Genomic DNA, 14,856 nt, shown 5'->3' on the forward strand with positions numbered 1-14,856 from the left:
TGCTGGGAATTATGACACTGAGTAAAATGTAAGAAATATCAGTGAGAAATGCCTTGAGGGTACCGACATAGAACCTGGGTTCACTTCCCTCCATTGTATTGCCAAGGTAACACTATCAAAAGTACTTCTGCCCTGTTTGTCTCCATAATTCTGTGGGTTGCTTGTGAGGATGGAGTCAACAAGCGGTATGATAAAAGCTCAGAAATGAAAGAAGCAGCAGCACAGGAGACACAGTTGCAAGGACATGTTACTGGCTTTTTCTCCATTGCTAGAAAACAAAACAGCATGAAGAAAACAAGGCTTTTGTTATGAAGTGCTAACAATTTAAGGAGAAAATCTTGATTTACAGAGGTCAAACCAAGACTGGACGGATACTTTAAAGTAGAAGACACAGAAAGAGAAGCAGCAAAAGCTGTTATCAGGCAAATTCAAATCAGACATTTTAATACTTTTCTTGAAAAAAAAAGAAAAAAATAAAAACATGGATGATTAACCAAATTAATCCCCTGGAACAACCTTCTTTAGAAAATGCTGGCTTCCGTTTCTCTTGACGTCCTCAAAGACCAAGCCTTTCTGCAAGGCATGCTTTAATCTAATGTGAGTTACTGAACTTAAGGCTGGGATAAGTGTGTGAAATTCAATGGCCAGAAACAGTCAATTCAGCCTAGATGATCTAATAGCCCTTCTTCAGAGAGCTCCTCTAGGAAATGGGGTAGAAATGTTCTGCCCTTCTGCAAAGCCAGTTTACTGGAATTATTAAAGCCATTTGCAAGCATTAATATTTTAACCTTGCTGTATCTTGACAAGGTGGTCAAAAGCACCCAGTGTGGTGTTCAGGAGTAGTTCAGCCCACCTCACTTGCCACATCCAGGACCACCTTCCCCAGGCCCCGCTGATCTCTCCCGATTCAGAAAAACATCAGTTCACCAATTCCCTTCCCACAGCCAAACTCCCCTGAACTTGCTCAGCTCCTGTGAACTGACAGGATTACAGCGCAGTGGTACAGCTCGCTCCCTGTCTGTCCTCAGATTGTACCCCTTGGTGTCTGACATCATTTTTGACTGAGAGCCATATGTGTCAGCGATGGTCAGATAGAAACACTTCTACCTGAAGGCCGGGAGGGTATAAGTTCAAGCCCTGCTGGAGGGTACAAACTCTTACCAGTATGAAGGTTAACACACAAGAACATATGGGAGGGAGATGAAGTATTCAGATATGTTGGCTGCTTTTTTTTTTCCTTCTCTATGACACATACTGCCTTTAAAAATAGCCCATTAGTTAAAAGCTTGGCATGCGTGCATTGCACTAATATTCTGATTCATGCTGTTTGGACCTGAATTCAATATCCAATCACTGCACCAACAAATGACCATTTTATACCTGTATTTTATGGCCTTCCATAAAAGCTTTTCAACTAAATTCTTCTATGCCACAACATCTGCAAACCTACAGCCATTTTCTGTCCTTTAGATCCCTTGTCTCTTCCACTTGGTAGGAATGCAGAGCTCTGACTCTGAAGGACTTCTCCTTAAGGGAAAGGTCCAGTGGCTAGAGCAGAGGGCTGAGCATCTAGGACTGAACTTCATCGCATTGCCACAGTTTTTCTGCACAGGCCTGCACGTATCATCTATGATACAACCTGTGCTGAGCATGTGCAGATGTGTGGACCACCAGGAAAAACAGATGCTAGGTGTGCTCCTAATGCTAGAGAAAGACCACTGGCATTGGGACATCTGCACAGCACAGAGGGGTGGAGGTAGAGAGGAAAACACATTGCCAGCAGCACTTCACTGGTGCTTTGAGAAGTATCATCCCCACTCCAGCTGGCGCAGGCTACTAAGTGCTGCATGCTTGGCACTGGCCTCACCAGAGGACCTACCTGGCAGACTACACTATCTTGGGCACCCCAAGAGCCATACCTACTTTGGGGAACAAACTTCCCAGTTCTTACGGAGAAAGATGAAGGGAGAAGGATACCCCATTCTAGTAGCAGAGCAAACCCACATTGTTCACAACAGAGATCAAAGGCCCAGTTTCCAAGGACGGAGACTTTCATTTATGGACAGACATGCACAAATTCAAACATCTTCTAGGCACCTCAAAGACTGTTTCATAACAGGTTTCATAACTATTTGATACCACCTATCTTCTTCTTGGGGTCCAGATTTCCAAATTACTTACCTCCCAGTATGGGAGGTTTTGTGGAGATAAAGCTCTGAGATTTCCTCTATAAGATACTACAGAACTAGAAGTCTGATGGTGAATGTAAGGGTATGAAGTTCTGGCCCAGAAACCTGATTTCAACAAGTACTTAACTGTAATTAAATCCAAGTTCATGGTCAAACTTGCTTGCTTGTTTTTGTGTGGTTGGTTGGTCGTTTGTTTTCCTCCAAAAAATTTTGTGCTTTATTTTCTTTTATTCATTTGTACTTTGCTTTTGCAGAGAATTAAAAATATACTCACCATGAATGGAAAGGGTCCCATTCCTCACTGCCAAGAACTTGACCCCATATTGAAATAAAGGTGGAGAATGGAGGCTTCCATAGAGATAGATGTGTGCTTTGTGATGGAAAGGGGTCTCAGGGGATCCCACCTGGAGCTCTCCTCCATCAGATATCAGAATGTAATGAGCATGCAGTTCTACAGGTCCTGGACCAGTGAACAAGAGTTTGCCACCTGAAGACAACAGAAGAACAAAACAGAACCATAGATCTAACAGCAGTCATTATCTCACAGTCAAAGGACCTGGAAGAGATGGGTAAACAAATGGGTTTGTAATAAAATGATGAGATTAAGGGTAAAATATTATTGTGTCCTGCAAAATTTCCACCTTGGTCTAGGGTTATTTCCCCCTATGGATTTATCAGCCATTTTCAGACATTATTAATTCAGCCCATTTTTCAGTTCTACCACAAGCTGCCTTTCTTGACTTGAGCAAGGCCATTCAGCCTGGGCAGACATCCCATCCTAGTCTCTCAGATTCCAGTGCGAGGGAGCTATGTCTGGAAAAGCCCAGTTTTAACCTACTCACTCTCTGAATGTTGAAAAAGGATATTACTACTTAATTTTTATGTTACTTTTCAGATTACAAACTACTTGTGACAGGGAGAGGGGAGGGAAAGACAGCTTTGGAACAGAACTGGCAACTTGTTTAGATCAGCGGTTGATTTAATACTGTATACTCTTCCAGCTGCTGTTCAAAACCAGATGTTTCCAAATACAGTATAAGAAACTTCTCACTGTTAGAAGGATGTGAGATGATCTCCCCATCCCATGAAAGCCTCATTTTAATCCCAAATTAGAGGTTAGCTTTGCCTGAAAGCATAACGTTTCATCTCCTTATATACATTTTCTTTTTACCATCTATTAGTATAATTGGATAAGATGTTTCAATAATATAGATCTGATCTTTCAAATCTTTCTAATACATAGTCACAATCATTTCTGAAAGCAATGAATTCTGTGGTCTAAGTACATAGTGCATGACAAGGCAATTCCATATCTTGGTTTTGACTCGGTCTCTTCAGTTCTGTCAAATGACTCCTTTGTTCTTGCCCTCTATGAGCTGGCAATCTCAGTCTATCATCTCAGGATGGTTTCTCCTTTATCTCCTTTCATATTTTGTCTCCTATGAAGGACACTGTTTTTATCTTTACAGTGTATTTGGACAGAATGGAGTCTTAGACATCTAATCATTCTGCATATGGGATATGTTTTCCTGCATCAAGCCATACTTCCCAGGAGCTAGTAGGGGATACTTCAAAACGTGGCAACTTCAGACCTCTTTACAAAGGGTCTGTCACCCTCCCAACATTTCCCTTTGTGTGCCACCTGATACCATGGCCAGCTTTCTACTGGTGTTAGCAGTTTTTAATGGTGACCTCTATACCTAACAAACAGTTGGGTTTCCTTCCACACAAGTTACAACCAATCCTTAGCAAGAAGGATAAGGGAGATCAGACCTCTGCTTTAATTTTCAGTACTGAGATGAAAAGGGAGGGAGGATGTTTTGCTATTAAAAACTATCTTGATCATTGCTCACCTTCGATGAGGTCTTGCTGCTCGCCATGATAAGGGAGATGCACAGCTCTTTTGTGCCTTTCCCAACAGTTGCATCCAATCCTACTGAACACATTCTGCTTACCCTGATCTCCTTATTTATTCTTGCATTGAGAGGCTTTCATTGTTTCATTGATTTCTTAGTCTTATAACAAAGTCTTATAACTTAGTCTTGGTTCTAATTTCTTAGGCTTATAACAAAGCTAGTATTTGAATAAGGACTACCCATTAAACATTGCCTTTCCATTTTTCAGTAGATTCTGCATAAATTTTTACAGAATATGATTAATAGCTGGAAGAGAGAAATGTCTCATTTTCTTTCTTATAACTACTGGGAACCATGGTATTCCTCTCGCAAACTCCCCTTTGTGTAAAGTGGATTTTTCCCCAGACATACTTTTTTATATACAAGTGTATTTCTGTTAAACTTGCTATATAGCATTTTTAGACATTATATCGAATACACTGTGATAAAACAGCACAAATTTCAGGGTGTTTCATGCAAAACCACAGCAGATATCTGTGATTCTGAGATACATCTGAGGCAACTAGAAAAATTACATGTTTTTAATACAAAACTTGCTATGCTGAAATAGAGATAACACTTGAAATGGTATTCATTTGCAGACTGAAGGGACACTTAGATCATATCACCTGATGGTCTGTGCACATCCTGCTATTGAAAAACTGAAGGAAGCCAAGTCGTCTGTGTTTGACTGCTGCATACCCTCCAGAAAGGCAGACAATCAATTAAGTGACTTAGGGACAGAACTCTACCATTTTCTATTATCATCTTTTCCAACAGCGAATTTCTCTTACTGTTCACAATTTCTGCTGTATTTCTAATCATAACTTGTCAAGATGAACTTTCAGACAGTGGTTCTCTTTGTACCCTCCTGCACTGCACTGCAGCAAGGTGTAGAAAACAGCATTATCTGTCAAAGTACTTACAGGTAAAATAAAATCTCAGCCTCATTCATAGTCCGTGATAAGATTTTAAGATTCGCCCTGCAAGGAATCATCTCCAATTCATGGAGAAGGCATCCTCTCCCACAACCCATTGTTCCTTCTGAAACTGGAAAGCCAGACCTCCCAATTCTAATGTTCCTTTATTGTTTTTGATACTGTCTATAGAGGCAAAACTAGCTTATCCCCCACACTCTGCCTCTTGGTTTTCATAGAAAAAAACTATGCTACCTCCTTTTGCCTCTTCATTAGACTAAGAGATCAGGTGGACATCCTTGGGCCACACCGACTTCTGATTCTTTTCATGATCATGGCTTTATCATCTGGCAAAGTCCCTTATTGTTTAAGCCATTCATTCCTAATTGCTCCCTGCCCAGCCCTCTTCTCAGCTGTGTAAATCTGCTTTTGGTTTGAATGGCATTCACAAAATGTGATCAGTGGTGGTTCTCCTTTTACTTTCTGATCATTGATGAAACCCAGTAGGCACAAAGAAGGTTCCCCACTAACAATTTCCTTTATGAGTTAGTACATTTCAGGTCTGCTAGCTGCCACGAGATTTTGGCAGGTGATCCTCAGTTAGTCATCACACTATCACATGTTTTACGGAATTAACTTTATTGAACAGATTTGTAATGTTCTTAGACAATGAAGTAAAGTTTTCTATTTCTTCTTCCATAAAATATATATCTTGTCATTCAGTATATTCCAACAGTTAGTAATTTATGGGTTCAATCATCTGTAACTTCATCCAGTTTTCTCTTCTGATCTGTGGTTATCAGACTAACTGTGCATTATTTTTTTCCTCTTACCTGCCTGGATCCTGATACAACATCAGAACTTCTACAGCCCTCTGTAATTTCCCACGTACTCTGAAATTAATATTTGTGGCCTAAAGAATGCCTCTACCAGCAGTTTTAAAGCTCTTGAATGAGACTGGACCTGTTGATTTAAGAACATGCATTCTTGAAAGATACTATTTAACATCTTCATTATATTAACATTCTTTAGTAATAAATGGACTGCTGGTCCTTCTTCCTCTTATGATATGATTTACCATCCTTCCCACACTGAGAACAGAAATATTTATTAAATACATTTGCCTTATAGCAGCAGTGTTAATAACTTTATCACTGCAATCTAGAAATGGAACTGTAAATCACTGCGATTTATTTTATTCCTAACATAAAAAAGATATCTTCCCCAAGGTCTTTATTGACTTCCTATGCTCTGTTCCCACTGAAATATAATCATTTCTGTTTCCACTTCTCTTCATCCAATTTTCAATGAGTATGCTAATCGCTGCCATGCTGTACCACTGAACCACGAAAGCTGGCAGCCAAAGTTATCCTATCTATCTTTTGCTTGCAGAATAACAGTTCTGTCTCAAACAACATCCCCAAAAGTCTTCCCAAGTCTCAGCTACATTTTGTCAATCTAAAATTATCAAGCTGTCTACAAGACAGGTTAGAAATATTAAATTCCTCCCACAAACCTTTCTATCCCCTCCCCATGGGATGACTGGAAGGGGGCAATGTAAGATTCCTGAGTCCTTTTCTTTCTGCAGCCATTCCAATGCCCCTCAAGGCAGTCATGGGAAGATGCCTGTTTCCCATAAAGGCCTGTGATTTGTCTCCTTCTGCCCTGCCCCAGAGGGTCTGTTGTAAAGCAGTAGCACATGTTCGTTCATCTTCCCTTCATCAGCAGTTCTGAGACACAACGGACCACATTTGAGAGCTGTGCTTTGCTATCAGTACTGCAGACACCTGCCTCCGTAAAGCTAACGAGGAATGAGAAGACACCTTTGTACTTTATATGGAGGCCCTCTTCCTGCAAAAACAGAAGCAGCCTGACCAGCAAGGGTTAATGCTTTTGGGATGGATGTTAACACCAGTTCTCCACTGTCTCTTTTACACTTTTCTGCACAAGATGTCTTTGGCATGTCAGGAGTATCTCACCCTCATATAGCTCCTAAAAATTGCTGTCTGTCTCCTTACATATGAGCAGTCCTCTATCTTCCTCTTGTTTCCTTTCTTCTTTTTAAAATCACCTCTTCCTCAGTGATAGGCTAACTGCATGTCAGTTGTCCTGAATGATTTTTCTTTCTGTTGATTCAAAGATTGTCCATATCTTTTATGGATTTCTGTGTGTCTGATAAGCTTGACTGGTCTGCATTGGGCACAAGTATGAGCAACAGTCCCACCACGTCTCAGTGGCAGCAGGCGTGCAGGTACTAGCTGTGCAATGCCTGGCCTGAGAGTTTTACCCTTTCATGGAGAAATCGTACATAGAAGCATGGTTTTCCTCCCCGCCCAGGTGAAGATTTGTATGTGAAGGGATAATAATAATTGGACTTGAATGATGAGGGGGGTGGGGGGGTGGTTGCCTGGTTATTGGGTTTCTCTGTCCCTAGGTGCAATGGCAACCCAAGCACACTTGACAATGGTGCAAAGACCACCAAGAAGGCATTTGCTGTACATGACGTTTTTGCTGTCCCTTATAAGCAGCAGTCAGACCCAACATGCAATCCTAGGGAACCAATATGTCAGCTACACTCATGGTCACACCATAATGTCGTTGTCCCCTGGCTATTTGCAAAGCTTCTGAGCTCCTCCCAGAAGAAAGCAAAAATGCAGTCAGTCTTCAGGATAAAGTGTAAAAAGAGAAGTTCAATTGCTGAAGATAAAAGGAGAGCAGCATCACAGAAAAGAAAGGAAAAAAGGGAAAAAAAAAAAGCATTGGCAGGGATTCATTTAGCCGTTTACCAAGTTTAAATGTAAAACAAACTCTAACCAAACTTACAAATACTTATGTCAAAAAAATTGCATATTGTCCCTCTCACTCTCAGCTCTCTGTATCTCTGTGTTTTCAATTGGGTCAGAATAAATATACAGCTCCTGCTTTACAAGATTGTCTTCCCCTTTTTTTTTAAAGAAAATAAAACTTATGCTTCCTTCTTTTATTGCACTTGACCTCTTCTCTGAAAGCAGAAAGCAAGAATATTGCTCAACTGAGCCTTTGGCTGTGACCCTCAAATTGTTTGTTATGGCTGCACAGGAAAGCAAAGTCCTACATATGACCTTGAGGGTGATTTTATAAAAATCAATCAACTACTGTTATGATGGCCTCCCCACCAACCAAAATAAATACAATTAAACCATAATCACTTCTGCACAGTAATGTGCAAATTCAATGGGTCTCTTTACGTGGAGTGAGGGAGAGCAGGGAGAAATATGTTGAGGCTATTTGATACTTTGTGAGAACATCAGAAGCACCATTCTTCTCAATTAACCCAGCAATTAGCCTCCACCTCTCTGCGTAGAAATCTTTCTTTATCTGTCTTTACCAAAAATAAAAGTAAAAGAAAGAGAGAAAAACTAGGCAACTCCATCTGTCCCACAGGAGAGAAACAGCCAGATCAAATAATGGGGAAAAAAGGGGAATATTAAGGAAAACAAACCTGATAAGAAGATGGGGGTTGTACTCTGCTGTGTGAATAACTACAGCACCATCATGTCACTGGCAGAACTGGTTTTGTGAAAAGAGATTTACCTTCAGAAATAGTGAAGGGTGCACACAAAAGGAAAGGAATTGGAAAGCTAATGTATTAACACTTCGTCAGGTGTCCTGGACTGGCTCATGCGGTGCCACAGCCCAGGTAACCAGAACACTTACTATGGAAAGAGGCTTCTGAAAAAATAGAACAAATTATGATGGAGTAGAGGATTGTGAGGATTGCTGTGGGAAGTTTCTCCTTGCTGGTCATGAAGATTTGTGCTTTTAAACATAGCAGCTTATATTATTTCTCAAACCCCTAACTCTTTAAAAGATTCTTCTAATACAGTTATTCTCATAATGCATAAAAAAGATGTTGTTATTTCTCATTTAGGTTGTGATTTAGAGTGCTCTAAAGATTTCCCAAACTCAGAGGGAAGCAAAGTCCCCATTACAGAGTGCATCTTCTACATAGAGGGCTTTTTTATTGTCTTCTTTTGAGACCACACTTTGCAGTCATTGTTGGTATAAGATTTGTTTTTTCCTAGTGAACAGCTCATTAGGGAACTAGGAAAAAAGTGAGTGTCACCAGATTTAATTATACTTTTTATGTCAAGCTGAATGAAGTGTTAAAGCAAGCAAACTACAAGAAAGGTGCTGGATATAGTCTCAAGAGATTTTTTGTTTATAATCAATAACAGAAGGTGTTAGAAAAGCAACAGCAGAATTATTTTATATATCACTACTGTGTCAAAGCCTTCAACTAACAGAAAACCTCCTCTGCATGGAAGAGGATTTTCAGATTCAGAGGCCATCTCCTCAGCTGGACTACTCCCTCCAATCACAGTGCAGGGAAGATCTGCTTCTGGTTGTGCTGTGGGCACACCTCAGCCGTGCATAACTTACTTAATATTCCCGCAGCCTTCAGCTTGCTCTTACCAGTTCCTCTCACTTGCTGTTTCATATAACAAAGCCACAGAATCCCCCATGAGACAGGCTTAAGCTGAGAAGTTATATTCCTCGCAAGCACCCCTGAGTGGCAAACAGCAGGAGGCAACTGCCAGAGTTAAAATATCTTTGCTTAAACAGCTGATCCTGTACAACAAGGCTGCAGTGTGCTGGCAGTCCACTTATTACTCATTATCTGGCTCCAAGGGTATGCCTGATGGCGCCTCCAAGAAGGAAAAAGAAAAAAAACCAACCAAAACCAACCAAAACCAAAAAAACACACAAAAAGATCCTCTTGTGTATGAGAAAAGGAATACAGAGTCTATGATTCTTAAATAAAGACGATTGTTTCATGGACCTGTCACCTGCACCCAGCTGACATGCTCACACAACATTCTCATGAGCTGTAGAAGTTGACTGTAGGCTGGATCACTGCTGAGCAAGATGCGAAGCAGAAAAGAAGTTTGTTATATTGGCTCCATCCCAAAGGCTGCCTGAACCAAGAGTCCAAAACTCATTTCTCCCCATGTATGTTCCTTCTCATTCACAATACACATCCCAAACTGCCTGTGTATTTCCAGAAGGACATCACTAATACGCTAAAATGTTAAGCTTGTATTCCAGCATTTTGTTGGACGGAGGCCTTAATCTATCCCTGGGCGAGGAACCAGCAGCTGCTTGAATACTCTCAGACAGAAATAATCTCCCAAGCCTGACAAGCCTCTGTTTTCTGGCTTACTGTGCTCACAGCCATCTGTTCAGATGGCACATGCTCCCCTGTAAGCCAATTGGGCTCTTCCTCTGCAGCACAGGAGATAGGCAAAGGCAATTCAGATCGGCCACCCAGAAGATGCTGCCATAGGTAGATCTCCTTCGAAGAAGTCCTACTTCTTCAATGATTAGGTAGCCTCCAAGATACTTAGCAACACCTTTGATGCATTTGCAAGGGGACAGCTAACTTGTTGGGAAGAGGTGTGGACACCTCTAGGTGGTTTCCAGCATATACCACATCATCTAGGACCTAATGAAGGAAGCTTCCAGGCAAGCCTTGTAAAGGCGTCAGGGTAAAAATCACACATAGAGGTGGGATGAAAAAATAGGTTCATGGGCTATTATTTCAAATCCCCATGGGACAGACATGCATTAAGTGCTTCACTCTCAGCAAGGAAGGGGTGCACAGGGGAAAACACGGGATCTCTGTTTTAAGGAGCAGGATTATATTTCTGCTCACCTAGAGCCTGTCTGGGTGACCAGTAGACCAGAGTGTTTCTATTTGCTATGCCCTTCTACCCACAGCTGTCTCATTTCAAGTTGATTTTTGCTGTTTGAATTTAAAGATATTGAAGATAGGGTTTATCTCCTCGTGTTTAGCACAGTAGGTTCTAGTGACATCCTGTTCCTACAGAAAACTATCGTGACGCATGGTCTGCCAAACCATCAGAGGAAGAGGGGATACTTCAAAACTTTTATCTATGTGCATTCCTGTTACACAATATGTTTCCTCTGCAGTTCTGGGCTCATGATACAGAATGTTATACCTGGGGAGGTTACTATTGGACACAAGAGGAAATTTTTTCACATTGAGAATAATATCCCCAGGGAAGTGGTGGACTCCCAACCTTGGACATTGTTAAGATTTGACAGGATGCTGGGACACCTAGTCTAGGTCATGCTTTGCCAAGAATGGTTGGACGAGATAATCCTTAAGGTCCCCTCCAACCTGATATTCTATGATTCTATGATTTAAAAACCTTAGGAAGACCTGGACAGGTCACAACGACAGCCTTCACAGGTCACAACGACTGTATTTCTGTGCCACATAAAAGTACCATCTACTAATGGTACAAAGTTGCTCCTGTAATGAGGGCCTGATTAGCGTCCAGGCTCAGCAGATCTTTCCATCCCATGGCTAGAGGCAGCATCTGCTTCCCTTGGAAGGGGCATATCCTCTCCTTCCATACCAATGAGTGGAGGAAGGGGATGGTGCTCCACTGGGTTTCAGCCTGGCCTCTGTGGGAGCTGTATGTGGTTCTTTAGCCTTCCACCAATCTGCTCAGCCTGTGATGCCCCAGAGGAGCTTCAAGAACCACTGAAGTTGAAGAAAATTAGTTTCATTGGCAAACAAGAGTCTAATGAGGTATATGTACATGCTATAAGCCCATTCAAAACATGATGGGAAAGAGAAACCTGAAGCCAGTATCCAAACATGATCCAGGGGTTACAGCTGGTAAAAGAATGCTTAAACCCTTAAAACCCTTTCTCCAGGGTTGCCCAGCTCTGTGAGTGGCACTCTCCTCAATAACATTGAATTCCTGCAAAAAATATACTAACAAATTTAAGAACTGGTGACTTTCTTTTTTTTCCATGAAAACAGCCAAGACTTTAAGGCTCTGAGACTGTAATTATTGTAGACTTGATACACACCTCAGTGTAACAACATAGGAAAATATCACACAGGGAGAAATAGGACTGACTTTTCTTCCTTTTAAATCTCAATTAAAAAATACATTGGATGAAATTTCCCATTAGCTGGTACTATTTGTACATCCCATGTTCTTTCTTTAATTAAAAAACATGCTTATTGCAATAGTGCCAGAATCGCTTTTACGGTATTTAATTGTAATGTCTCTGCCTGATTAAAAAAAGAAAATATGAACTAGAAAGTATCACAATGCACATCCCAAATGGATTAAGTAAAATGGCACAGAAAACACCGCAACACAAGCAGTTTCCAACTGTGCTTACTGACAAGGGATTTTAAAACAGGTTTAAGGACTGGTTGGTTGATGCCATAGACAGGAAAACAGAAGGAAAAGCTTTTTTCTTCCTTCAGAGAATTCAGGCTCGAAATCTTTATCAGCAGCAACTGAAGCACTAGTTATTTGACAACTGCTTATACAGGTGTATCAGCCAATATCTGATGCTTTTTGCTAATAGCATCAAAACCTAGGAAAAAGTCAAGCAAAATCAATAGCTGGATTTCTCTCCTTCCCAGATCCACTCACTCATTTTAGCTACAGTCTCATTTTAGCTACAGTCTGATCTGAGCATGGATTGCAGGAAAATCAAAATATTGACAGACAATATTGCTTTTGTGACATATTTCAAAATTGGACAATAATAAACAATATTAAAAGTATCTTTGGGACTGAGGTATTTTGGAAAATGATTGCACAATTTTTAAAGGCAGAAACCACAGAAACTCAAAGGTGAGTCAGACCTTTCTGAAAACCTCAGCCTGGAGTCTGACCATAGAAGAGGGATCAGACATTCTGCTTTCAGCAGGACTGCTAAGGCGCAGCAATTATACCAACAACAGGGGACAGGAAGAGCTGTGATAAGTGACACTAAGGTTTTTCTAAAAGAGGGACAGAAGCATTCTTCTCCCTTATGCCAAGGATGGCCATCTCAAAATTGCCATTGCAAAGGCAACTGGTCAGTTGGCAATCTTCAACCCCACCAGGGAATACTGGCAAAGTCACCCCAGAATTCATCCCCAGGGTTCTCCTGGAAGACCAGACAGCTCTTTTGGTCTCCAGACCTCCCTAAAGCACTATAAATTCAGACAAAGGCAATAGCACATGTCTGAGGTATCAACCCACCAAACACAAAGGAGTTACTTCAGTGTAAGCTCTGCGCAAAGGAAATTTCCATCTGTCCCTGGTTATCATAAATATTTCCATACTTGTGATGCTGGGATTACAAAAATAACTGCAGTCTGCTGAATATACAGTTATCTACAATCTGTCTATCTTGTATCTCTTCCCCAATCAGTATTGTCTGAGCAGTTTTGCAGGCTGGCTATTAAACTTTCCACTGCTGATAACCATGTGTTCATGCTCTGCTTGTTGAGGAGGAGATAGAAACTGCTGAGCTCTCATGGCAGTGAGCAAGACCCAGCTGCCTAATCCTATTTCTCTATTTCTTTGGCCTCCAGATCTTCTGCCCAGGCAGACTTGTCACTACCAGAACCACTATGTGTATTTGGTTATACAACTAAAGCAGGGTGACTTCAAGGCTGTACATGAAGTTGACATCCTTGTTATAATATTCTTTAAACAATTTCTACAATGTTGAAATCATCCTAAAGTGCCAACACAGGGGAAGTACTCAGAATCCTCATGGTGTCCTAAAAAGAGGGGATTTCAGGAAATGGGCATGTAAACATGTGTTTGGTTTGCTAAATACAGCACCAGAAAATGGGCAGTACAGCGTCTTTGCACCAGAGTGGACTTAGTAGCATTACAGCCTTTTTTCATATGTAAAGTCTGTTATATTTTCAGCTTGTGAGTGCACAGACAGCTTGACGTTGAGTCATGAAAGCCAAAGGGAGCAGAACTACAACTCCAACTAAGAAAAACTCTCCAGCTAGAATAGGAATAGGATGCTTCAACCGAAGCATGTATCTATGCCTGCCTACAGGTTAGAGGTTTGTCATGCCTGTCTTGCAGCAGGGAAAGTTGTCAATTATTTGACATGCTCACAGACTTGGTAGTTGCTGTTCTAAGGGGGTCACCTGTGATTCATCTTAAGATGGGTATCTATCATGCCTAAGATGAACAAGTCTTTGGTGGTGTCTGTTTCTCTCTCAATACAGGAGCCCAAACAATTCCCCTGGGCTGGACAACTTAAAGAAAGATAAGGTTAGGAAAGATAAATCTCAGTCTTATATCAGAATAGATCTCAGCATGTCTTAAGTCCAAATCTAACCATGGCCAAACAGCTAGCAACACCTATGTAAGTGGGGGATGGATGCAACAAGGAAACTTCAGCAAATGTAAAGTTTATAAACAATTACTGTGTAGGTTTCTACTTCTAAAATGTTTGGTCCCTATGTTTGGCATATAGCAATGCAGAAAATAATAACATCAAGAATATTTCATTGCTGCTTTCCTAAGTGAATCTACATTATAAACCAAGCTTCTTGGAAAACATGATAAAGGAGAGAAATTATTTGAATGTCAGATGAGCCAAAGCCATAAAGATACTGCTCCAGACTTCATTAAATTCAATCAGACCTCTGTTTGCTTCATGAGTGCTGACTCATAGATCAAATGTGCCCTTGAGTAGCCCAAAGTTCAAAGGGTTTCTGCTGCAAATATTGTGCCCCAATTCTTCACAAAGTCGGAGACTAGACCCGATATCTTCATCCAGTTTTGCAGCCAAAAGTCTCAGAAATCTGGGGTTCTGACCTACCTCCTCTGCTGAAGAATCTTGCATTGCAAAGATTTAGGATTTTCATTGGGGAAGAGAGGGAAAAGAATTGTACTAAAACTTTTCACCTTTTTTTTAATCTCAGATTCTTACTTGAGGTTTTTTGTTTGTTTGTTTTGTTTTTTTTAACAGGAATGATGCCCGGTGTAGGAATTCTTGAACATTACTAAACCTAAA

The 14,856-nt window shown here is 40.9% G+C and overlaps 1 protein-coding gene across 5 annotated transcripts in view; it reads right to left on the reverse strand.

The window, feature by feature from the left end:
• Positions 1–14,856, reverse strand: part of PKHD1 (PKHD1 ciliary IPT domain containing fibrocystin/polyductin) — a 244,217-nt gene that overhangs the window by 144,379 nt on the left and 84,982 nt on the right. For all 5 annotated transcript variants that reach the window (XR_003991946.1, XR_003991945.1, XM_030490172.2 and 2 more), the window contains exon 37: positions 2,464–2,676. Coding sequence is in view for 3 of the 5 variants with exons in the window: in XM_030490172.2 (XP_030346032.1) it covers positions 2,464–2,676 (213 nt within the window). In the remaining 2 variants the exon portion in view is untranslated. The remainder of the gene's footprint in view (positions 1–2,463; positions 2,677–14,856) is intronic.

Source organism: Strigops habroptila, chromosome 6 (assembly GCF_004027225.2).
Source record: "Strigops habroptila isolate Jane chromosome 6, bStrHab1.2.pri, whole genome shotgun sequence".
Taxonomy (NCBI): domain Eukaryota; kingdom Metazoa; phylum Chordata; class Aves; order Psittaciformes; family Psittacidae; genus Strigops; species Strigops habroptila.